Below are 20,761 nucleotides of genomic sequence, written 5' to 3' on the forward strand. Positions count from 1 at the left end.
CATCCTCAGGTAGTTTACACTCATGTTTGTTTCAAATCATGACCCCGGGTAGGGTATATGGCTAAAATTAAAGTTCAAGCTTAAAGGGAAAAAAAGTCATAATAAGTCAAAGAAATATGTAAGCATTCTTAATTCCTGTAGATTCAAGTTAATTCAAGCTCACTCCCCTCCTTTTAGGATAGGTTGGGGTCACTTATGTATTTAAGCTTTTCAATACTGGATGGATTTTTGCTTTTTTCAGTCACAGTGCTCGGGTAAGCGATATGGCCCATGGGCCTCTTGTTCCAAAACTCAATTGATCAAATTCAGCCTATACTAAACACGCAGATGTAGCTGTCCACATTTGTGCAGAGTAGGGCAAGTTCTCTTCTAAGGGGAGATAATTAAGAAATAATGGAAATATGTTGCACTCTGGGGAAAAAAGTTTAGAACAAATTTTGAACAAAAGGTTAAAAAAAAAAGCCTTGAATAGAATCTTCATTTAACAGCACTTAATCAAGTGTATACAAATCATAATCCCCAAAATCTTGGGTGGGGAAATGACTTTTAGATGTTTTACATTAAACTACATTTAATGACCCCTTTTTCCATTGAAGCAACCCAGAAAACTGTTTTAATATCAAATTACTTTGCATCTGTCCTCATCATTGATTTTTGTTTACGACTGGAGTCCAGGGGTTATATGTACATTTATCAGAAAGCTAATCATACCCATATATTAGGATAAGCATTGCACACTATTTCTAATTTCCAGTTATTGACAAGAAAATTGTATGATTACTTTTTTATCAGTGTTTGTACTACTGGTATATTTATCATGTGAACTGGACAGACATCCTGATATTTATACCTACATGTATATGGTAGCAGATGCATAATCATACTGGGAAGTAATTTGCATACTTAACGAGGCCCGATCTAGTTAAAAATTACGAAAACGGAATGATAAAAATTTTTAATTCTTGGAAATATACTTGTATGTTTTATGCTTAGAAAAATTAGGATGAAATTTTGTTACCTTGCCTTTATTGTAGTGAAATGGGGGCACTGTCAAGATATGGACCATTTTTCGTGTTTTTATACACAATTACATACTAAAACTCTTCAAAAAACAAAGAAATTTACAAATAAAAAAAAATACATGATAAAATTCTTTGTTTTTCACATATATCATGCAATTTTCATTCCTCTTATAAAAAATGAAAAGAAAATTGGCGGTAGCCTTTATTGCAATGAAAAGGGGGCATGTCAAAACACAAAATTTAGATTTATTCTATCCAACTACGTATTTTATAGGTCGCAATGGGTTATGTAACAAACGATTGTAATACTGTATTTCTAAAAAAATAAATAATTCTTACATTATGAAATTATTTTCTCGCCATGCTTTATTTTTCTCTTAACACGCGACGTTGTTTTACGTGGAAAATAGGGGTAGAAGGGTGTGTGTGTGTTTGTGTGTGTGTGTGTGTACTGTATATTTATTGCGCACAAAAAAGTGCGCTCGATTCTTGATTAATTTTTTCCAAATTCTTACCTCAATTGGGGGGGGGGGGGGTAAAGGTGACAAAATTGCGATTTTAACAAATAACATGTAATATATAGAAAAATTAAATATTTCGGGGGTTCAATTTAAATGATTTATAGACTTATTTTATTTTTTAAAACTGAATATAATCAATGCATATTTAAGTCTGCAATAAAAAGAGTGAGTATAAACACTTCAACATGTTCAAAGAGAAAGACTAAAATCGTTTACTTTTAGTTGCAGCGTTTGTTTTTTTAAACTCACAAATTGAAATAAAACAGGATTAAATTAATAAATCTGTACCAAAAAAATGATCCCTCAAAATTATTTAGGTCCCAAAGTTGTTAATTAATCTAAATATTTAAAAAAAAATAGAAATGCCAGCTTTCAATGCATATTCTATAGAGCTACCAGGTAAGCAAGATCAGCGAAACAGTTTAGCGCAATTTGACGTCATTTTAATTGTGACGTTATTATGTTCAATTGTGACGGCAGTCAAGGGTATTGTGACGTGCCTGAGTCGACTCTGCGTTAAAACGTATGCGCAGATCAAGTAGATCGGGCCTCGTTAAGCCAGCATTAAATGTATGTTACATGATGTATTTAACTTTTAAGATGCATCTATTGAAGACATTTGACTATTCTTAGTAAACATTTATAGGCCAAACATATTGAAAACATCACAATAGATCTAAATTTAAAAAAAAAAACACACAACTTCAAAAAAAAAATTTATAGTGAAAGCATTTCAACAATATTTTATTACATTCAATCATTTTCAAAAATCACAAAACTTTAAATGTACATGCACATTACACAATTCTTCTCATGTCCTTAATAATTTTGCTTGTCTTTTCGCTTCCAGAGCTTCTTCTTGTTCTTGAACAATTTGTTGTCTTTCTTCGAGAAATTTCCCATAGTCCTCTGGTTTTAATTCTCTCACAACTTCTATTCCAATATCATGACACTGTCCAATTAATGTTTTACAAATAGCCTGTAAGGAAGTCCCACGGAATCTACTGTCTGTAGTTTCTTTTATTTTTGCAATTTCATATATATGTTTCAGTGACAATTTTCCTGCAACTTCTTGACCTGAAGAAGAAATGAATTTTTGAGTATCTAATAAAAATGAAAGTTACTTCCATAACACACATTGCATTTCAATGTGTTTTCTATTTAGCAACTTTCTCAGAAAGCAACTTCTGCTAAATCCAGTACATTGTTATTAAATGTCTTGTGTATATAAAACTTAATTGGAAAGCACTAAACCAAATCCACTCATACTTAAAAAAAATCAATTTCCACTAACTTTTGTACAGGCCATGTGCTTAAATTTACAATAAAAAGAAAAAATAATTACAAATACATCGAATATCTATCCTATTCAAAATATTCTAAAGCACTGGTCTATTACTTGGAGGAGGGGGAGTAAATATGATAAACATACAAAATAATTTTCATCATTATTATTGTGGTGATGATAAAATGAGAGAAACTGGTGTTACCTGTTTTCATGGCTCCCTTTTTCATCCCTGCTGCCTGTTTCAGGAAATAAGAGGTAGGTGGGCTTACAAGACTTATACTGTAAGTTCTGTCTACCTGTATTCAAAGGATAAAATATCATTAGTGTCCTTCTAAAAATACCCTAAAATCTTGAAAATAAGACGGATTTAATAATAAGCCAGTTTTGAAAATAAGCCACCTATTTCTTGCATTAAAAATTACTCGAAAATAAGCCAGGTTTGAAAATAAGCCGGTCATGACAATGCCATTTAGGAAAGATGTTAAACGTTTGACGATTGCCTCGTCTTAAAAATTTGACGATTGAAAACTTCGACGATTTTTTTTACTGTGCAAAATAAAACTGAGTTATCTTTCTTTAATTCATTTAACCTTGACCAATTTCTGCATAAGACATGGTATGAACTAAGTCTGTAGAAACAAATGAACTTATGTAAAATTACTAATAAAGGGTAGTTTTTTAAGTTATTATTTTTTTTACCAGTAAGCATGTTATGCTGGCTAAAAAAAATTCATTGAGGAACCAGCTAACATGGTAAATTTTTTTCATGAAATTGACAGAAACAATGATTATCTCATCCAGACCTGTACAAGCTAACAGTGTTTAAAATTGTTATAATGAAATAAGTAAATGGATAAAAGGAAGATTTTGTTTGTAAAGCATTTAACTGTCAGGTAACACTGCCCGAGGCAAGAAACCTGCTGATCGGCAGGGCTTGGTAGTAATTACATTTCAATGTACCGTATAATTGAGTTGTTTAAATATGTGTTTGTTTGACTAATTTATCAAGTGATTCAATTACAAGCGAATATCTTATATTTTATTTTTACTTTTTTAAAACAAGTTTATATTTCATGTAAATTTATAAGCTGTAAACAATGAAATTATTTTTTTGGGATCGACATTCTCAAAATATAAAGTAGACGATTACACCATAGACCTAAAGAAAACGTACACCGGGGAATACCAATGAATAAAAAAATGACGAGAGAAAACTTTGACAAGCTAAAGTCATTCATTAATGTTTCCTCATTGTCAAACTTTCCACTTTTAAAGTATTTTTTTTTACACGCAAGATACTGAACAAAGTATTATTGTAATTATTTTATTATATTCATGATGTTTTAATTTTACATCGAACAAGTAGTTCCTATTCTATCGATTACACTTTATTCAATGATTGTATTGAAAATAAACCGGAATTGTGCTCTCTTCTCTTACCAGTTTTTTGCATTGATAATAAGTCGGAATTTGAAAATAAGCCAGTTTTGAAAATAAGCCCCAATTTTCTTACCAAAATTTAAAATAAGCCGCGGCTTATTTTCAAGATTTTAGGGTATTACAATATTTAAAAGTTTCTAATGACATGAATGAGGGTCTCAAACATCCAACTGAATTGCTTTTCATCAGAAAGAGTTTAGACTAAGAGAAAATGGACATATAAATCAAGATATTTCTATTTAAAATGTCCAATAGATTATAGCTCATGAATATTGTACACTTTTTAGAAATAATAATGGAACGAAAATCTTACATTGATTTTAACTTCTGCTATCATGGGCACCTTTGGTTTGTATTCTGCAGTCAATGCGTTGAAATCTTTACAAAATGATGCAATTTGAACACCTCTCTACAAAAAAATTTAATCAAAGACTTACTGAAAAAGAATTGAATTGAAAGTTCATATACAAGTAATACAATGTCATAGGTCAAAAGCTATAATATAGCTGAAATTAATCTGTGATTCACCTGGAAGAGAGGACAGTACAAAATTTTTGTCTTGATATCTGTTGAATTTTCTCAACCAAGGTGCTACAGTTCTGAATTTACTTAGGATAGGAGCTGAACAAGTTTGAGGATATATACAGAAGAATGCTTGAATGTATTCGTATCCTTCCAAGTCTGGATTATCTTTGCTAGTAAAAAGGTTAAAGATCAGTACCCCTCTACCAGTCTAGACGAACTCCAAAAACGGCGTGAACTCCAAAAAAGAAGTCTTTGGCTCCGTCATGCATTGCGGCAAAATGGCGTCCGATGTAAACAAACGATGGATTGTCGTTTGCTTTCTCCACAAATACGACTGAATAATGGCTGTATTTAGGAAACTGTGACTGGATTTCAATTTTTGTTGAATAAATAATTGTATCCATTAAATTATTTAGTGGTTATTGACTTATTTATCACTCTGTACTCTTGCAAAATAGTGATTTGGGATATACGTACGACACCGGGATTCAATAAAGTCGGTAAGAATAAATTTTCTAACTTGTCCCCTTGATTTAAATTTTATGCCATAATTCCTACTGTAAAGATGCTTAAATTTTACTTCTAAGACTCTTATATATATCGTTTTTTTTTTATGAAAAACCGCACAATTTTGGCGGCGGAGCAGAGATATTAACAGGTTTGATTTGAGACGACTTTTTTACCGTAATTTTAAAAGAATGAATTTTTTTAAGTTCTTAAACTCATAGATTATAATTCTAAAAATGTTTTCATGATTATATCTATTCATATGTGAAAACATTAGGTATATATATAGCGATGGTGATAACAAACGCTCTCAATATTCAGATGTCATACAGGATTATATGACGAAATAATATTACAAATAGGTAAAAATTCGGTCAATGTTTAACAGTTACAACATATATATTACATGTTCAATTTTACATATTTTTCCCTTTTATTATACATATATATTTAATTCCCAAACGTTTATTTTTCTTTGTATTTGATCTAACTTGAAACGTGAACTTTCTTCAAAAAAGCCTCGGAGGAAATGTGGCAACTGATTGGATTCTCATGTAACTGTCACCTGATCGACTCTTATTTATGATTAAAACCATCAATTCAGTACTTTTTTAATTATTGGTAAGATGTATTTACAATGCAGTTGCTCATTGCTGATCTAAACATCCTGAAATTCATTCGTACACGATAGACATGAAAGACAGAGGAAATTCAAACTGAAAATTCGCTAGCGTTCCTTACTTACAAAAAAAACTTCTAAAATCAGTAAAAGTAGTTCTAAAATGACTAACTTAGTCACTACAAACAAATTATCAACCACAGAGATGTTTTCATAAGATTACGACTTTTTAATTTGTATTTTGTATCCTACTTGTACGATGTCTGGCTGAACCTCGAAGTTGGTCAACTTTGACTTGAAATTAAAAACTATTTGCACATGAAATCAAAATTCTAACAAATACGTTCTCTAAAACCATTTATTATTAATCATTTCTGAGTACTTACATTATTGTAAGGTAATCCAATTTTTTGCAAAGACACTTTTTATAAGAGCCCACTTTTCACGAATTTTCACCGTTTTTTATATAACTGCGCATGCGTTGGATTCGTTTTTTGGAGTCTTTTCTGGACTGAAATTCTCACTTCCGTTAACGCCGTTTTTGGAGTTCGTCTAGACTGTCTACTTGGAGAGTAAGAGGGAGCAGATTGTAAACCCTTGGCAAAGTGAACAGGGGTCTATATTTTTAAACTTGTACATCAGTTTTATTAAGTGTGAAGGGAATTTAAGTTACGTTTCTTAAGTCAATGTATTTTACTTTGTATGAGCTACTGGGTATTTATTATTATTTGTGTATTGAACATGTGACAAGGTTAAACGACGTTTTGCAAAGCTCTGGTCACCTATACCTGTGCTAGCTGGGGACCCAGTGGTGGAGCCGCAACAGCTGATGCTGCTGGTATGATAACCTTAAGAAACGGGGCATATTCCTGTTTCTTAGCGCCAGCTTTCTTTACATTTTTGCCCAGTTTTCCAGCAACCTTGCCTTTCGACGCCATATTTTTCAAATGTCGAACCCGACTTTATGAAATGACAGTTCGGACACTCACATTTTTAGGTGTTATTATAAATGAATCTGTAGCATATAGCAATGCTTGACAAAAGATATATAAAGAACAAATAAAAGTAGAACATATCAATATAAATACATGTATATGTAATCCTTTTAACTCAAAATCGGGTTCGAGATGTTAGAAATATTAATTGAACAACATGGAGTCGCTTCCCGATAACATCGAAGAATATAAAAAGTTTAAAGTTGTAGAATTGAAGGAAATATTATCAGGAGTTGGACTTCCAGTTAACGGTTTGTAGCTATTTGCATAAGTTGTATGATAAACCAAGAACCAATATTTAAGCGTCACGACTTGATGCATGGAGGTATTCTCCTCACACCGGTTATAAAATATCGTTGGAGGGACGTTTTATTATTTGTGTATTTCTCTCTAATTTTTTTCTTCATTTTATTACATATTTTTTTATCTATTGATTTATATTATGCACTATTTTAACATTTTTGCGTGTATGATAAATGTTAAATTAGTCAACTTTTATCTAACTGACTACAGTGTATACTTTGGTCTTTGTTTTATAAATAATATGTTTTATGTGTGACCGTTGGGGCGAGCGCAGTTTATTCATTATAAACCTACACATGTAATTCTCATTGCAGGAGCAAAAAGAATAAAACAAAACAATAAAAAGAAATAATTTCAATTTTTTAATTTAACTTATATTAAATGATATTTAAAAAGTTCTGTTAACTAGGATGGCCCAACTTTTTAGATTGCAAAATTATTTTCAGTAAGTTGTTGCTGTGTTTTAGCCACCATTTGCTATGTCTATTTTTAAAACAGGCAGTCTTATTTATCTTGTAATTTGGAGAAGGCCGGTGTTGTATCGCAGCATAAGGTAAGGCAAAATCACGGAAATTTGTAGAAACAATGTTCCTTCAATTTTTTTTATTTTTGATTTTTGGAAAGTAATTGGGTAGTGAAAAAATAAACAATGTTACAAAGTAGAGAATTTTAAAGGATGAACTTTATTATAATTTTTACTTGGTTATAAATTAAATGGTCTAAATATGATAAAAAAGGGAGTGGAAATCTGTAAAATTACATTTTATTTGAATATTTTTTTTTTTTCAAACAGATGTTCTATACTTCTTAATCATGAAAAAAGTAACCATTCAGACAACATACAGATTGTCCATCATACAATGTAGAATATAGGCTATGTATCCGAAACAATTTTTAAAAGGATATACTACCAAATTAATCAAAACAAACCCGCGATATAATGTCTTTTATCCCCGAGTATATATATACACACTAAATGTAAAACACTTTGTTTTCATATCAAGGAATACATATTTAGTGTGTTTTATGGTGTGACAGTTGAGGCAAGTGCAGTTGTACCATCTAAAATACACTTGTAACGTTGATCAGCCACTTCAAATGTCAAGTCGCATGGAGCTCGTTAGAGTTTACGGAGACAGCCGAGCGTCTAGTCGAAACTATAGGCCTAGTGCAATGTTTAACGAAAGGCATTTTAGAATATTTTTTTCTTATGTCTTCGAAGCTTTCTATTAATTGAAATTTATTTGCCATTATCGCAGAAGATTCCTGGTAGCAAAGTAATTCTGGGAAGGTTTCACAAGAAAATTTGCTTGATGTATCTATCGTTTCCTCTGTTCTTACACGTTGGTCTATTGAGCTTGCTTCGCAAGCAGCCCTTCTTGCTGCTCGTTGCACTTGCTATAAACCAAGACCCAAGTACCTGCGAAATTCTCTTTGTCAAGGCATTGTCATTAGAGCTCTAAGTGCTAGTTGCGCTTTGTGCTACTTGCTGCACAGGTTATTTTACATAATAGCAAGCGCAGCTTTGTGATGCTCGCAAAGTGAGCTCAATAGACTAACGTGTAAGAACAGAGGAAATTCTGAATGAATTCTGTACGTACGTCAGGCAAATTTTCCCATGCAACATACCCAGAATTCCTTCGCTACCTTAGTTCTGTGCAAAAATATTTTTAAGTTGTACGTAAGACCAAGAACAAATTGTTCTTTACCAAAATATGTTTAGTAATACTTTTCTTCATTTGCACAAAGGAAATAAGTACCAAAAATATTTCCATCTACTCTACGTTTTTCATTAAATATTGCACTAGACCTGCAGTCTCATTCAACCAGACGCCTGGCTCTCTCCATAAATTCCGACGTCATGTAACATCACAGTCTAGACTGTGTTTTGTGCAGTTTGACATTTGAAGAGGTGGATCAATGATTCAAATGTAAGCTTTGTATAGGACTGAGCTTTCCAAACAGTCACACTGTAAAACATATTATTGAAAAAGACCTCTTCAACAATTTTAGCATCAATGCATAAATCTGTCTAATGAAAACTAGTACTTAGCCATAATATAATCCACATATTTTCTGTCTCAGATCTAACTATGACAGATTAAATAAAAAAAAATTAATTTCAATATTCATGCATTATGTTAAAGTTGTGGCAAATACAAGTCTTTTACGTAAATCCATTTGTATTTGAGTCTAATCAGACAAGGTTTAGACCATTACTGGGTCATGTATTTATGTTATAATCAGAATGCTGAACTTGTTTTTTTATTTATTGAATGTTCTCTCATTGATTCTTGACATTTTTTTTTTCTTTTTCATTAAGGATTGAAGGCTGATTTGATCGAAAGACTTTACAATTATAAAGTTGAGGTAATGTTTGTGTTAAATATTTATGAAATATTAACTATTGAACATAAAAATTTGTATTAGCTGTTGAACACACAGGAAATGTTTTTGAAGATACATTTCTTTCTCATCTTACAGACTTCCCAAAATATTAAGAAAGAGGGAGAAAGAACAGGTGAGAGATCAAACTAGAGTAGAATAAACCTTATTCCAGGGTAGTCTTTGTTTCAGACTCTTCTTTCATCATGTTGATCCAACTCTTTCATTGCATGAATACAATTGTACTCAAACATAATACATGTATAAGAAGTTTTTTTTCTAGGCTTATCTTTAGCAGGACATCTTAAAGTATATAGTATCTGTATTTTTTTTCATTGTGGTGAAATCTTCTCCCCCTCCCCCCTTTGTTTCATTTCTATTTAATCTAATAATATGCTGGTTGCTTAAAATTGAAGGGGGTACCCAGAACTTTTGATATAAAATATATTGCTAGTAATACATGTGCTTGTTTTATTGCATTTCAGATGGCAACTATGAGGTAAGTTTTACCTATACATTTTTTCTTATTGCTTATTTGAAGTTTTCTAATTCAATTTAGTATATCTATTGACAAAATAAAGAGCACTGTAGAGAAACTACTACATGTATACACATGAGGGAGAATTTTAGAATAATTCAATTCTGACTAATATTATAACAAAGGGTTTTTTTTAATTTGATAATTGAATGAAAAGGAAAGATTTTCAGTAAGTACTAAGTACTTGTAGAAGAAAAACATGCTCCTAAATTTTATTGTGCTTTTAAGTGTATTGCAGCAATAATTTTTACAGGATGTTGAAGAGCCTCCACCAGGGCAGCCCACCCCTCCCCAGCCAGCTGGTCAAACAGCCCCTCCCCCACCAGCAGGTCCACCCCAGATGATACCGGGACCCCCGATGGGAGGGCCTCCCCCTCGACAGCCATTCCAAGGAGCACCCCCTCCAGGTCCTCCAAAGCCTGCAGATGTGAGTCTTTTATCTCCCTTGAATGTTTAACTTTCCTCTATTTACATATGTCAAACTTTGAATCATTGCTAAGGATTTACTAATTATCTAAATTCTATTGACATGCAAAGAAAACTTCAGCAAAATGCAGCATATCTTGCTGTGCAAATTTCGACAAAAGTTTTTTCTCTAAAGAAATGTTATTATGCCAGGAAGAGTTATCTCCCTTATCAAAGGGTCAGCGAACTTTAAATTCATTCATCCTGGAGATCATTTATATCAAATAGTTTAAATTAACAAAATCTTAGAGATTTGATGCAAGAATATTGTATCGAAAATGCAAAAGACTTATGCCAGTATAATGCACTTCCTTGGTTGTAGAATCTAGATTCAGACTCGGAGTTCCAGAGGAAGGTTGCCATACAGACACAACTAATTAATGAGGAGGAGCAGAAACAGAAGGAGGCAGCAGCCCTGGCCCAGCAGGCCATCCTGATGAGTCAGCGAGGGGGGCCTTCTTCTGGCCCCGTCCCTCCCAGCGGTGACCTGATGGAGAAGGTCAGACAACAGCAGGTCATGATTGAGATAGAGAAACAACAGACAGTAAGTCCCCCTGATTTGTCAACAGTGCTAAATGTTATTACTGTTTTCAGGTTTATTATTTCCCATTGCTTTTTTTCAACCAATCACACATGCAAAAATTTATCCATGATTTATTTTTACCCAGTTGTGTTGAAGAGAAAACTTCATTTCTTGGAACTTTCAAGTGAATTCTCTGAAGTCCCTGATTTTAAATTTGCCCACTTGCAAAGAAAGTCATAAGGAGGAAAAATTTCCTTGCATACAGTTATCTAACTCCATTTCTTATTTGCAAGACATACTGTATTGTTATGCATTAATAATGTGATGTGATGTTTATCTGTTGTGTAGATGAGGCAGATGCAAGAACAGGCAATAAATCAAGCAGAACAAGATCGCCGTATGAAGGAGGCAGAACTTCTGCGTCAGCAACAGATTGCCCTGATGGAAGCCCAGAGAGAGGCTCAGGAAAAACGCATCCAGGAGCAACAGCAACAACAGCAACAGCAGCCACCAGGTATAATGGGAAAAATTCACACTTAGATTGTATTGAAAATTTGGAGTTACTGTATAGGGGGAAAATAACTCGCGGTGTTAATATTCGCTATATTCATGGTGTTAATAAATCCGTGAATTCAAGAAACAGTGAATAAATTTTTAATAATCTCCAGGTTTTATTTGGAAATTTGAGAATAGACAACGATAGGGCTACATACATGTACGCGAAGTACATGGTCATTTCGGCCGGTAATTACAAGTAGTACTCATCATTTAATTAATTTAATTATCACGCTTAACTTAAATTCAAATCAGCAGATAATAACCCGTATTTGTTAAAAAAGCTGTTTTAATAGCCAACGCTACATGTTTCATCAATCAAAACACGTGGGTCATGGGTTTTGATTATCAGTGCGTAACTAATGTTACTACGTGTATTTGTTGCTGCATCATCATGCATGCATATGAGTTTTTATCGACATTTTGGTTTTAAAAAATCATTCAAATAACTAGAGAACTTACTGAAGATGTGGAAGGATATTTTGTCGACCTTTTCCAACATTAACACATTTATTACCGTCCAGTGCTTTTTCGTTGCGTTGTATCGAAGATCTAAGGGTGTACACGCACTCATTCTAACAGCATATAGGAAAGACATTTGATGTTTATAGTCAAGGACTTTTGATAACTGCACTTGTTTTAATTAACTGTCAATTTTTTTTATATATCAAATCTAATTATTTTATTTCAACCTACTCCGTTGTTCGTGAAATAAAGTCATAACACTGATTATTAATATCGTTTACATGTAGCTATGGTATGGATAAACAGATATTGACAAGGGAGGTAACTTTTATTATGTACCAATTCCGCGAATTCAAGAAACCGCGATCGTGTCAGATGAGAGAAAAACGTGGAAATTACAACCCGTGAAATTAATCCCCTATACAGTACTTCTATTTTTTGCTACCACAAGTTGGATGAACAGAGGGAAAGAAATGAAATCACAATTCCAATTTTTAAAGTAAAAATAAATTTTAATACTGGCTTGATTTTTTAAAAATAAAAGTACATGTATATTGAATTATCATTTCAGTTCCTCCCATGCATGTTGCTCCCCCACAGCCACCCATGCAGCCAGCAGTGGTTCCCCCTCCCCCAGGAATGATGGCACCTGCCCAGCCAGTGCCCCCTCAGCAGGGAGCTGTTCCTATGAACATCCAGGGACAGGGTGGTATGCCCCAGCCCCCAGCCAGCATGCCACCACAAGTTCCAATGCAGCCAGCACCAGGAATGCCCCCACAAGGTGGAATGCCCCCACAAAGTGGAATGCCCCCACAAAGCGGAATGCCCCCACAAAGTGGAATGCCCCCACAAGGTGGAATGCCACCACAGGTCCCCATGACAGCACCATTGGTACCACCTGGTACTATAGCACCACCACAAAGGCCTCCTGTGGCTCCAATGCCAATGATGCCAGCTGGGGCTCAGCAAGGTGGAATTTTTAATTCATTCAAATTGAACTTTGTTTTTAAAAAAATGATAATAATTATGAACAACGTTGACAATATGACGTTATGCTAAATGTATATGGACAGATTGCTGAAATTTTTACAAGATAAATAGAAAAGCATTTATAGATAGGTTATAGATGACTGTATTTTAATCATTTATTTTAGGCATTCTTCCTCCTGGGACCCAGACAGTGCCCCCGGGGACACAAATTCCTGTCTCTCACCCTCCCATGCACCAGGGACCCCCTCCACCTGGCACTCAGCCAGTGTCTTCTCAACCAAAACCCCCAGAGCGACCCCCAGCTTCTGCCCCTTCAGAGGAGAAACTACCTCCTCCTCAGGTAAACTTGAAAAGCATTTAAGATTAATAAAATTTTTAGGAATTGCCAGTTAAAATAGTCTTTGATGCATATAGATAATGTTTCAATTGCTCTGCATTAATAAATACATGTACATGTACCTTCATGAGAGATTTTTGTTCTTTTAAGCTGGAATCCGGATCCTCCAAAGAAATCAAATTGCCACAAGCCTTGGAGAAAGTGTTAGCTTTTAAAGATGTCAGGGCACAGGAAGTGGGTGTTACCCACGAGGAAATCGAACAGATGAACACACCCATGGGTATGCAAAAAATATGATTTTGTTTCTCGTTTATCCGGAATTTCTTACAAAAACCACTTTCTTTAAAAAAAAGAAAAAGCCACAGAAATTGTATACTCTAATCTTCAGTGTTCAAAAATTTGTTAATGATGGAGTAAGAGAGCCTTAAGTACACAATTATATGTCTTCTTTGCTAACACAGAACGTGATGCAGATGATGAAGATGCTAGTGAGGATGTGGGGTATGGAACATATGACATGGATGAAGAGGATGAAGAAGCCACCAAAACGGGTGGTGCTAAAGAGGTACCACAATACGATTATGACATAACAATACTGATTACTGTAAATCACTTTTTATTTACGATGATTTTATTTTCGTATATTTATGTGAGACAGCATGCGTGCAAAAATTCCATTCTCACATATAGTAGTATTCACAAATGTCAAATCATGAATATTCTGTCTCGCTTATTAAGAGTCAATGACTATCCTACGAAAATAAGATGTTACAAAAATTTAGTGATGTACAATATACTCTAGGGGTTCACATAGCTGTAAAGATAAAATGTGTTTCTCTCACCGGGTGAGAAATAATCTAAAACATTTCCCAATATTTTACAGTCCAAGAACAAGAAAAAGAAGAAGAAGAAAAAGAAAGCCAAGAAGAACCGCCTAATGCAGCAGCAACAACAAGAACAGGTGGAGAGGCCCGACGAGGATGTACATGTGGAGTGAGTATGCTTGATCTTCTACTATCAGAATATCAGTGGCATGTTTTATTCCTGCAAAAAGCAGACAACAAGAAAGACAGAGTTTTAAGGACGTTCGATCCTGAGATTTTGAGCGTATTTTGGTCAGGTCCTGTATTTATAAAATTCTGCATCATTTTTAAATTCTAACATTAAATTTGAATTCTACAGTGCAAATTTAACTATATTCAATGAAAAAACCGTATGTAAATTCCGTTCAGAAAGATCATAAGAAATAAATCCATTTTAATTCACCTCTTTATTCTATGATAGATCTCAGAGGAAAAGAAATTTGATAAATTGACAAAAAAGATGGAAGAAGGTTTTGGAGGAAGACGATAAATGAGGATCAGTTTTTCTTTAAAATCTATCAACAGTACATGTTGTGAAATTGGGAAGATGTATTCTATTTTTCAAATCTCAGAAAGTTGCACACAAAACAGTTATTTTTATGGGGTCAGCTTTTTTGCAGTGAAAAATGTGTCATGGGGATGATTTGTTGATGTTCAGTTGTTATAATGTTTCTATTTAAATTTTACATTTCTTAGGAAAAAGAAATTCCTACACAAACGTGTGACAAGTATTCATTAGAATAGGAGAATATATTTATGAAAAGGAAGATGAAAATTTTTTGTTTTAATAAACTAGGTCAAGAAGGAGAGGAAGAACCTCAAAGATTCCAAAAAGAAACTGAAGAAGATGCACTTTTTTCAGCTGAAACAGCTGGTAAGTCGGCCTTTTGTGGTGGAGATGCATATACCGCCCACACCTGAAGGCCACGAGGAACACTGTCCCCGTGCCTCGACACTTGCTTCAAAAAATATTCCAGGGAAAATTTGAAACCACCATTTGAATTTGATTAATTAAGGCAACTGGCAAAGTGAGAGAGGCTCTTTGAAAATAATTTTAATGCTTATTAAATTTTCAATGCCAGAAAAATCACTTTTTTTTTTGCAGAAGTTTTCAAATAATTTTATGTATGCGAAGCAATTGGAAAACTTGTTTCTCAGTCACAATTTTTAAGTGTCTTTTTATAAACAAATGTTTTTAGCAGTTTCATTTTTTTCAGTTGCTTACTATAAGCCCTATGTTGACCACTTGAAGGATGAAAGGATGCATACTACCAAAAATGCTTCTAATTTTTAATTAAGACACAAATTTCAGTGCAAAAAGGTCATGTTAAATTATGTATACATCAAAAGACCAGTGCTTCGGATGCTGAATCTGACCTACATTTTTTTGATTTGAATTTTAATTAAGCTATGTATGCATAAAAAGGATAAAAATACACTTGGCAAAAAAAGTTGAATGACAGGTTAAATATCAGGTTTCATTGAAGTCTTTAAGCCCTATGATGAGAAACTTGCATGCATGATACCTTTTGAACAGCTTTCATTCATTGTCCTTTTTTTAACAGTTAATTTTTGTTCCAGAACAGCTTGTTGACCAAACTTGCATCCAACTGATCCAAATGCACTTCACTTTTGCAAAAATTTTTGAAGCCTTCAAGGTGAGTTGTGTAACTATAAGTCCTATGTTGACCAAATTGCATGTAACATGTAACACCACAAGAATTAAGAAAGATCATTTGAAATGAAAATTAGTTTTTAATTCACATCTTTATCCTATGATAGATCTCAGAGGAAAAGAAGGATGATAAATGCTGACTGAAAAAGATGAAATGACCAGTAAAAGGATGCAGGTCTATTACGCTCAAGAAGATGTATAAACCGAACTTGCACAAATGTTGCATCAAGAGATGAGGATAGCTGAGGTGAGGAAGCCCCATTTTGATTACATTTTCTGAAAATATAATCCTCGATGACATGTAACAATATCAGGAAATCAATTTAAGGGTCTTTCATATGGAAGGAGTTGTGTCTCATGCTGTAAATCACTTATTTTGAGGTGGGGTCAGATTTTTGTGATTTGAAGGGAAAAATATTGACTCGTGGGGATTTGGTTTTGTTGATGAAGTGTTCATTTGTTTTAGGTGTACGTACATGTATTTGTATGGCATTGTACATTTTGTGGGGATAAAATGAAATTCCTCCACAAAACTTCGTAATTTTACAATATTCATTTGAATAGGAGAATATAATTTATGTCAAGGAATATAACAAACATTATTTGTTTTAATAAATTAGGATCAGAAGAAAAGGCCAAGAGAGGAAGAACCTGCGAGAAGATGGGAAAGTGACATCGATTAAAAAAAATTGACCAAACCCAAGATGACCATTCATGGAGATCTGTATTATGCGTAGGTTGTCAGTGAAACAACTGGTCAGTCGGCCAGACGTGGTGGAGATGCACGATGTCACCGCCCAGGACCCCCGTCTCCTGGTCCACCTGAAGGCCACGAGGAACACTGTCCCCGTACCCCGCCACTGGTGCTTCAAAAGGAAGTATCTCCAGGGCAAAAGGGGTATTGAGAAACCTCCATTTGAATTACCTGATTACATTAAGGCAACTGGCATAATGGAGATGAGAGAGGCTCTTGCTGAAAAGGTTAATAAGGATTTAATAACACGATAGTTAATTAAAATCTATCTGAAATTCTCAATGTAAGATATTAAGAAGGGTACTCTTTTTGGTTTTTTAACACAAGTACCTTCCACAGAGTATCCTAGCGATTTCTTTCTTGAAGCGGAAAGTGTTGCTCGTTTTTTGAACATCCTGTTGGAACACTTGGAGTAACTAGGAGATTTTTTTGCATGTTATTCTACTCTATACCATATGTACATATGTGTTAATAGTTTAATGGAAATATAGAAGTGTGTATTTATCTTTGCTCTACACAGGAGGATCAGAAGAATTTGAAGGCCAAGATGAGGGAGAAGGTGCGACCAAAGATGGGAAAGATTGACATCGATTACCAGAAACTTCACGATGCTTTCTTCCGCTGGCAGACCAAACCCAAGATGACCATTCATGGAGATCTGTATTATGAAGTAGGTTGTCAAGTGAATTATTGGGATTTAGTTTTAGTCTGACTTTTGCAGAAAACAGTACTAAAAAATGATAATACAAGTGGCTATTTGAGTTTGCAATAAATGAATTTCATTATAAAAATTCATTTTTATTGAATTTGGAAGCTCAAAAATTATTCTACTGTGAAGAGAACAAGTGAAAATTTGAATCAGTTGAATTAAAAGTCCTTCTTGTCCTCTATCCCTCTATATCTTAGAATGTCAAGAACGTTTTGGAAAATAATTCAAAATTGAATGTGCATGTACATATGTATATATCCACTCCAAAGAATTCGCAATATGGGTTTTGAATTGACAATGTATTTCAAAACAGGTTTGCGTTGCGGTTACTGTAATAATGTTTTTGTGTAATTCAATAGGGAAAAGAATTTGAAACCAGACTTAAGGAGAAAAAGCCAGGGAATCTCTCAGATGAGCTGAAAACTGCTTTAGGAATGCCACTGGGTCATGTAAGCACACTGCTTTATTCAACAAGAAAAAAAAGCAAATATAAAGAAATCAAACCTAATACTTGTAATTACCTGAGAAAGTTGTGATCAACTTTCAGTTGAAAATTTCAATACTTGAACATGCAAGTTTTGTTAAAAATAATGATGTGTTTCATGTTTAAATTAAAAACATGTGCTGTGATTGTTGTTTAATATTATTTCATATATTTTTTAACAGAATTCTGAGAAGTTTCCTCCTCCCTGGTTAATTGCCATGCAGCGATACGGACCTCCCCCTTCATATCCCAACCTGAAGATACCCGGACTGAGTGCACCCATACCTGAGGTATGCATAATGAAAACCTCCACTGAGTGGACATTACAGCTGTGCCACAATTTTACACTAGGTTTGAATCTTGTTATAACATTTTTAATCTTAATCTTTGAATTCTTGTTTAAGGGTTGTTCATTTGGATACCATGCAGGTGGTTGGGGTAAACCACCGGTTGATGAAAATGGTAAACCACTGTATGGTGATGTGTTTGGAACACAAAGTTCAGAATTCCAGGTCAGTTATTAATTATGCAGCAGTAAAATAAGGTGTTTTAAGTGAATTTAAAAATGATTGAATCTTGGATATTGATGCTTAATAGATTTTGGAGCATTTTTTTAATGTATTTTTATGTATTCTTTACAGACTCCAGTACAAGAGGAGGAAATAGACAAATCTCTGTGGGGAGAAATGGAGGAGGAGTCTTCCTCAGAAGAGGAGTCAGAGGAAGAAGAAGAAGAGGAGGAGGACACCTCAGGATTGGTTACTCCAGGACCAGAGGGGTAAGCTACCTTAAAAACTAATCCTCTCTTTGCTTTTATAAGTTTAGTTAAACCATTGGTTTCAAGGGAAACATATTTTAATAAGGGCCTCTCTTGAATGAATTTTTTCTAGATTTTTGTAAGTTTTTGAACAGATGGAGATTGAAATAAATTAGGCAAATTAGTATATCATGCAGATATAAAGGAATCAAGAGTTTTTGATTTCAGACTCAGATTGAATTTTAAAAAATAATTATCAGATGCATGTAAAGCAAATTTTTTTGTGAGGGAGTAAATTCTATTTTCAGTCTGGTGACTCCCAGTGGAATAACCTCTGTACCTATGGGAATGGAGACCCCCGATATGATAGAACTGAGGAAGAAGAGGATAGAGGATGCCATGGATCAGGGAGGGGAAACACCGGCTCTCTATACCATCTTACCCGAGAAAAAAGCAGCAGTGGGTGGAGCTATGATGGGATCCGCCCACGTATATGACACAACAGCTGTAAGTACCAGTATTTACTGCACATTGTGATCAGCAGTGTTAATAGGCAAACACCCCCCCCCCCTCCTCCCTGATACACCCCCACCCCCAAAACAATAATACATTGTCAAAATTAGCATTCTTTGGGTAAGGGTGACCAATAAAATCTATGAACATTGAGGACCCTACACAAGCAGAATTGATTTCACAATATAGTCCCTGCATTGAATGATAAAACTATAACTTTTATTTGGTCTCTGTAGGTAACAGCTGGTAAGAAAGACAAGCCAGGTACAGAGGGTATAGAGGTGGCCTTGAATCCCGAGGAGTTAGACCTGGACACTGCTGCCATGCAGGCTAAGTATGACCAGACAATGAGGGAGCAGCAGTCCCAGCTGGAGAAGGAGGATCTCAGTGATATGGTGGCTGAACACGCAGCCAAACAAAAGGTATTTTACCCTTTACTTCTTACAAGCAGTCATGGATTATTAATAGGTCCCTAGTTATTTTCTTTTTTAATTCAATCAGTTAAAGCTTTATTTATGCAAATTTACATTTACTTGTAAACAACAGAAAAAAAAAAAAACTGAAACCCTGTTTTAACAGAAGTAAAAGAAGGAACATATCTATGCATTTCATTAAAAAAATCCAGCTGATTTTGAAAAATTTTTATGCCAAAAATGGAGAAAATCATTTTAGAAATAAACTTTAAACCAGTTTTGACAGTTATACACTTTCCTTATATTGAAGAAGGCATTAGCATAAAATTGTTTCAATTATTTCTTTATATATTAACATGTCGGCACAGATGTATTTCAATCATGTTTGTGCTCTTGTTTTTCAGAAAAGAAAGAAACAACAACAGGATGGTGGAAAAGCAGCGAAAAAATACAAGGAGTTCAAGTTCTAGTGGACTAGTGCTTTATATTGACCATTTACTGTTGTCTTGTGATCACAATCATTGTCGGAAATTAATTTCAAGGACATTATATCATTCACATCAGCCATGTTTTTCAGATATAGGGATTTGAAAAAAATCATGAATTTTACTTCATTTTCTTTGTATATTGTACAAAAAATGTGGGAATACATTTTTTAAAATTTCATGGTATTTACTTGGTTATTCTTGTAGGAAATCTAGATACACATTAGTCTGTATAAACATAAAGAAAGGTTGAACCAACAGACGACAAAGATTAAAATCTGTCTCTATGACTATTTAAAAAGTGCTGTATCAAATGAGCTCCATGGCAATCAAAGCCGCTTGATCATCACTAAAGTGTCTTTGCCCTATACTTGTAAGATACAAACCCCGACTCTTTTGCTGGATCCTGGTCACGACACCAAATTAAAATCAGAGTAAAATGGGATCATTGATTCGGATGCTTCATGTACACCTACGGAGCAAAATGAATGGGAATTGGAATAAATTTATTTATATGTTATTCACATAACTTATTATTATTATCTATTTAGACTACAAACACTTAGTTATTTGAGGACTTCAGTCTAGATGATTTGCTCAGTATTGTTATAACAGGTCACTGTTGTATTT

The 20,761-nt window shown here is 34.0% G+C and overlaps 2 protein-coding genes across 2 annotated transcripts; one reads left to right on the forward strand and one right to left on the reverse strand.

The window, feature by feature from the left end:
- Positions 1-2,246: 2,246 nt before the first annotated feature.
- On the reverse strand, positions 2,247-6,889 carry LOC134270988 (large ribosomal subunit protein uL11m-like). Its single transcript, XM_062753257.1, has 4 exons — positions 6,711-6,889; positions 4,585-4,680; positions 3,034-3,127; positions 2,247-2,620 (listed from the first exon to the last, which is right to left on the reverse strand). Exons 1-4 carry the CDS (start codon positions 6,858-6,860, stop codon positions 2,355-2,357), a joined length of 606 nt encoding a protein of 201 aa, XP_062609241.1. The 5' UTR covers positions 6,861-6,889; the 3' UTR covers positions 2,247-2,354.
- A 155-nt stretch (positions 6,890-7,044) lies between these two features.
- Positions 7,045-20,312, forward strand: LOC134270989 (splicing factor 3B subunit 2-like). Its single transcript, XM_062753259.1, is given in 23 exon segments — positions 7,045-7,168; positions 9,544-9,590; positions 9,705-9,741; positions 10,091-10,104; positions 10,397-10,570; positions 10,931-11,152; positions 11,480-11,645; positions 12,723-13,121; positions 13,306-13,481; positions 13,629-13,758; positions 13,940-14,043; positions 14,362-14,466; positions 15,907-15,999; positions 16,124-16,177; positions 16,659-16,997; positions 17,291-17,440; positions 17,839-17,928; positions 18,146-18,253; positions 18,368-18,475; positions 18,605-18,741; positions 19,029-19,227; positions 19,470-19,655; positions 20,051-20,312. Coding segments are annotated over 23 exon segments (3,198 nt in total). The 5' UTR covers positions 7,045-7,074; the 3' UTR covers positions 20,117-20,312.
- Positions 20,313-20,761: the final 449 nt, after the last annotated feature.

Source organism: Saccostrea cucullata, unplaced genomic scaffold, assembly GCF_032062105.1.
Source record: "Saccostrea cucullata isolate Sc308-1 unplaced genomic scaffold, CSIRO_AGI_Scuc_v1 ctg1567, whole genome shotgun sequence".
NCBI classification, from domain to species: Eukaryota; Metazoa; Mollusca; class Bivalvia; order Ostreida; family Ostreidae; genus Saccostrea; species Saccostrea cuccullata.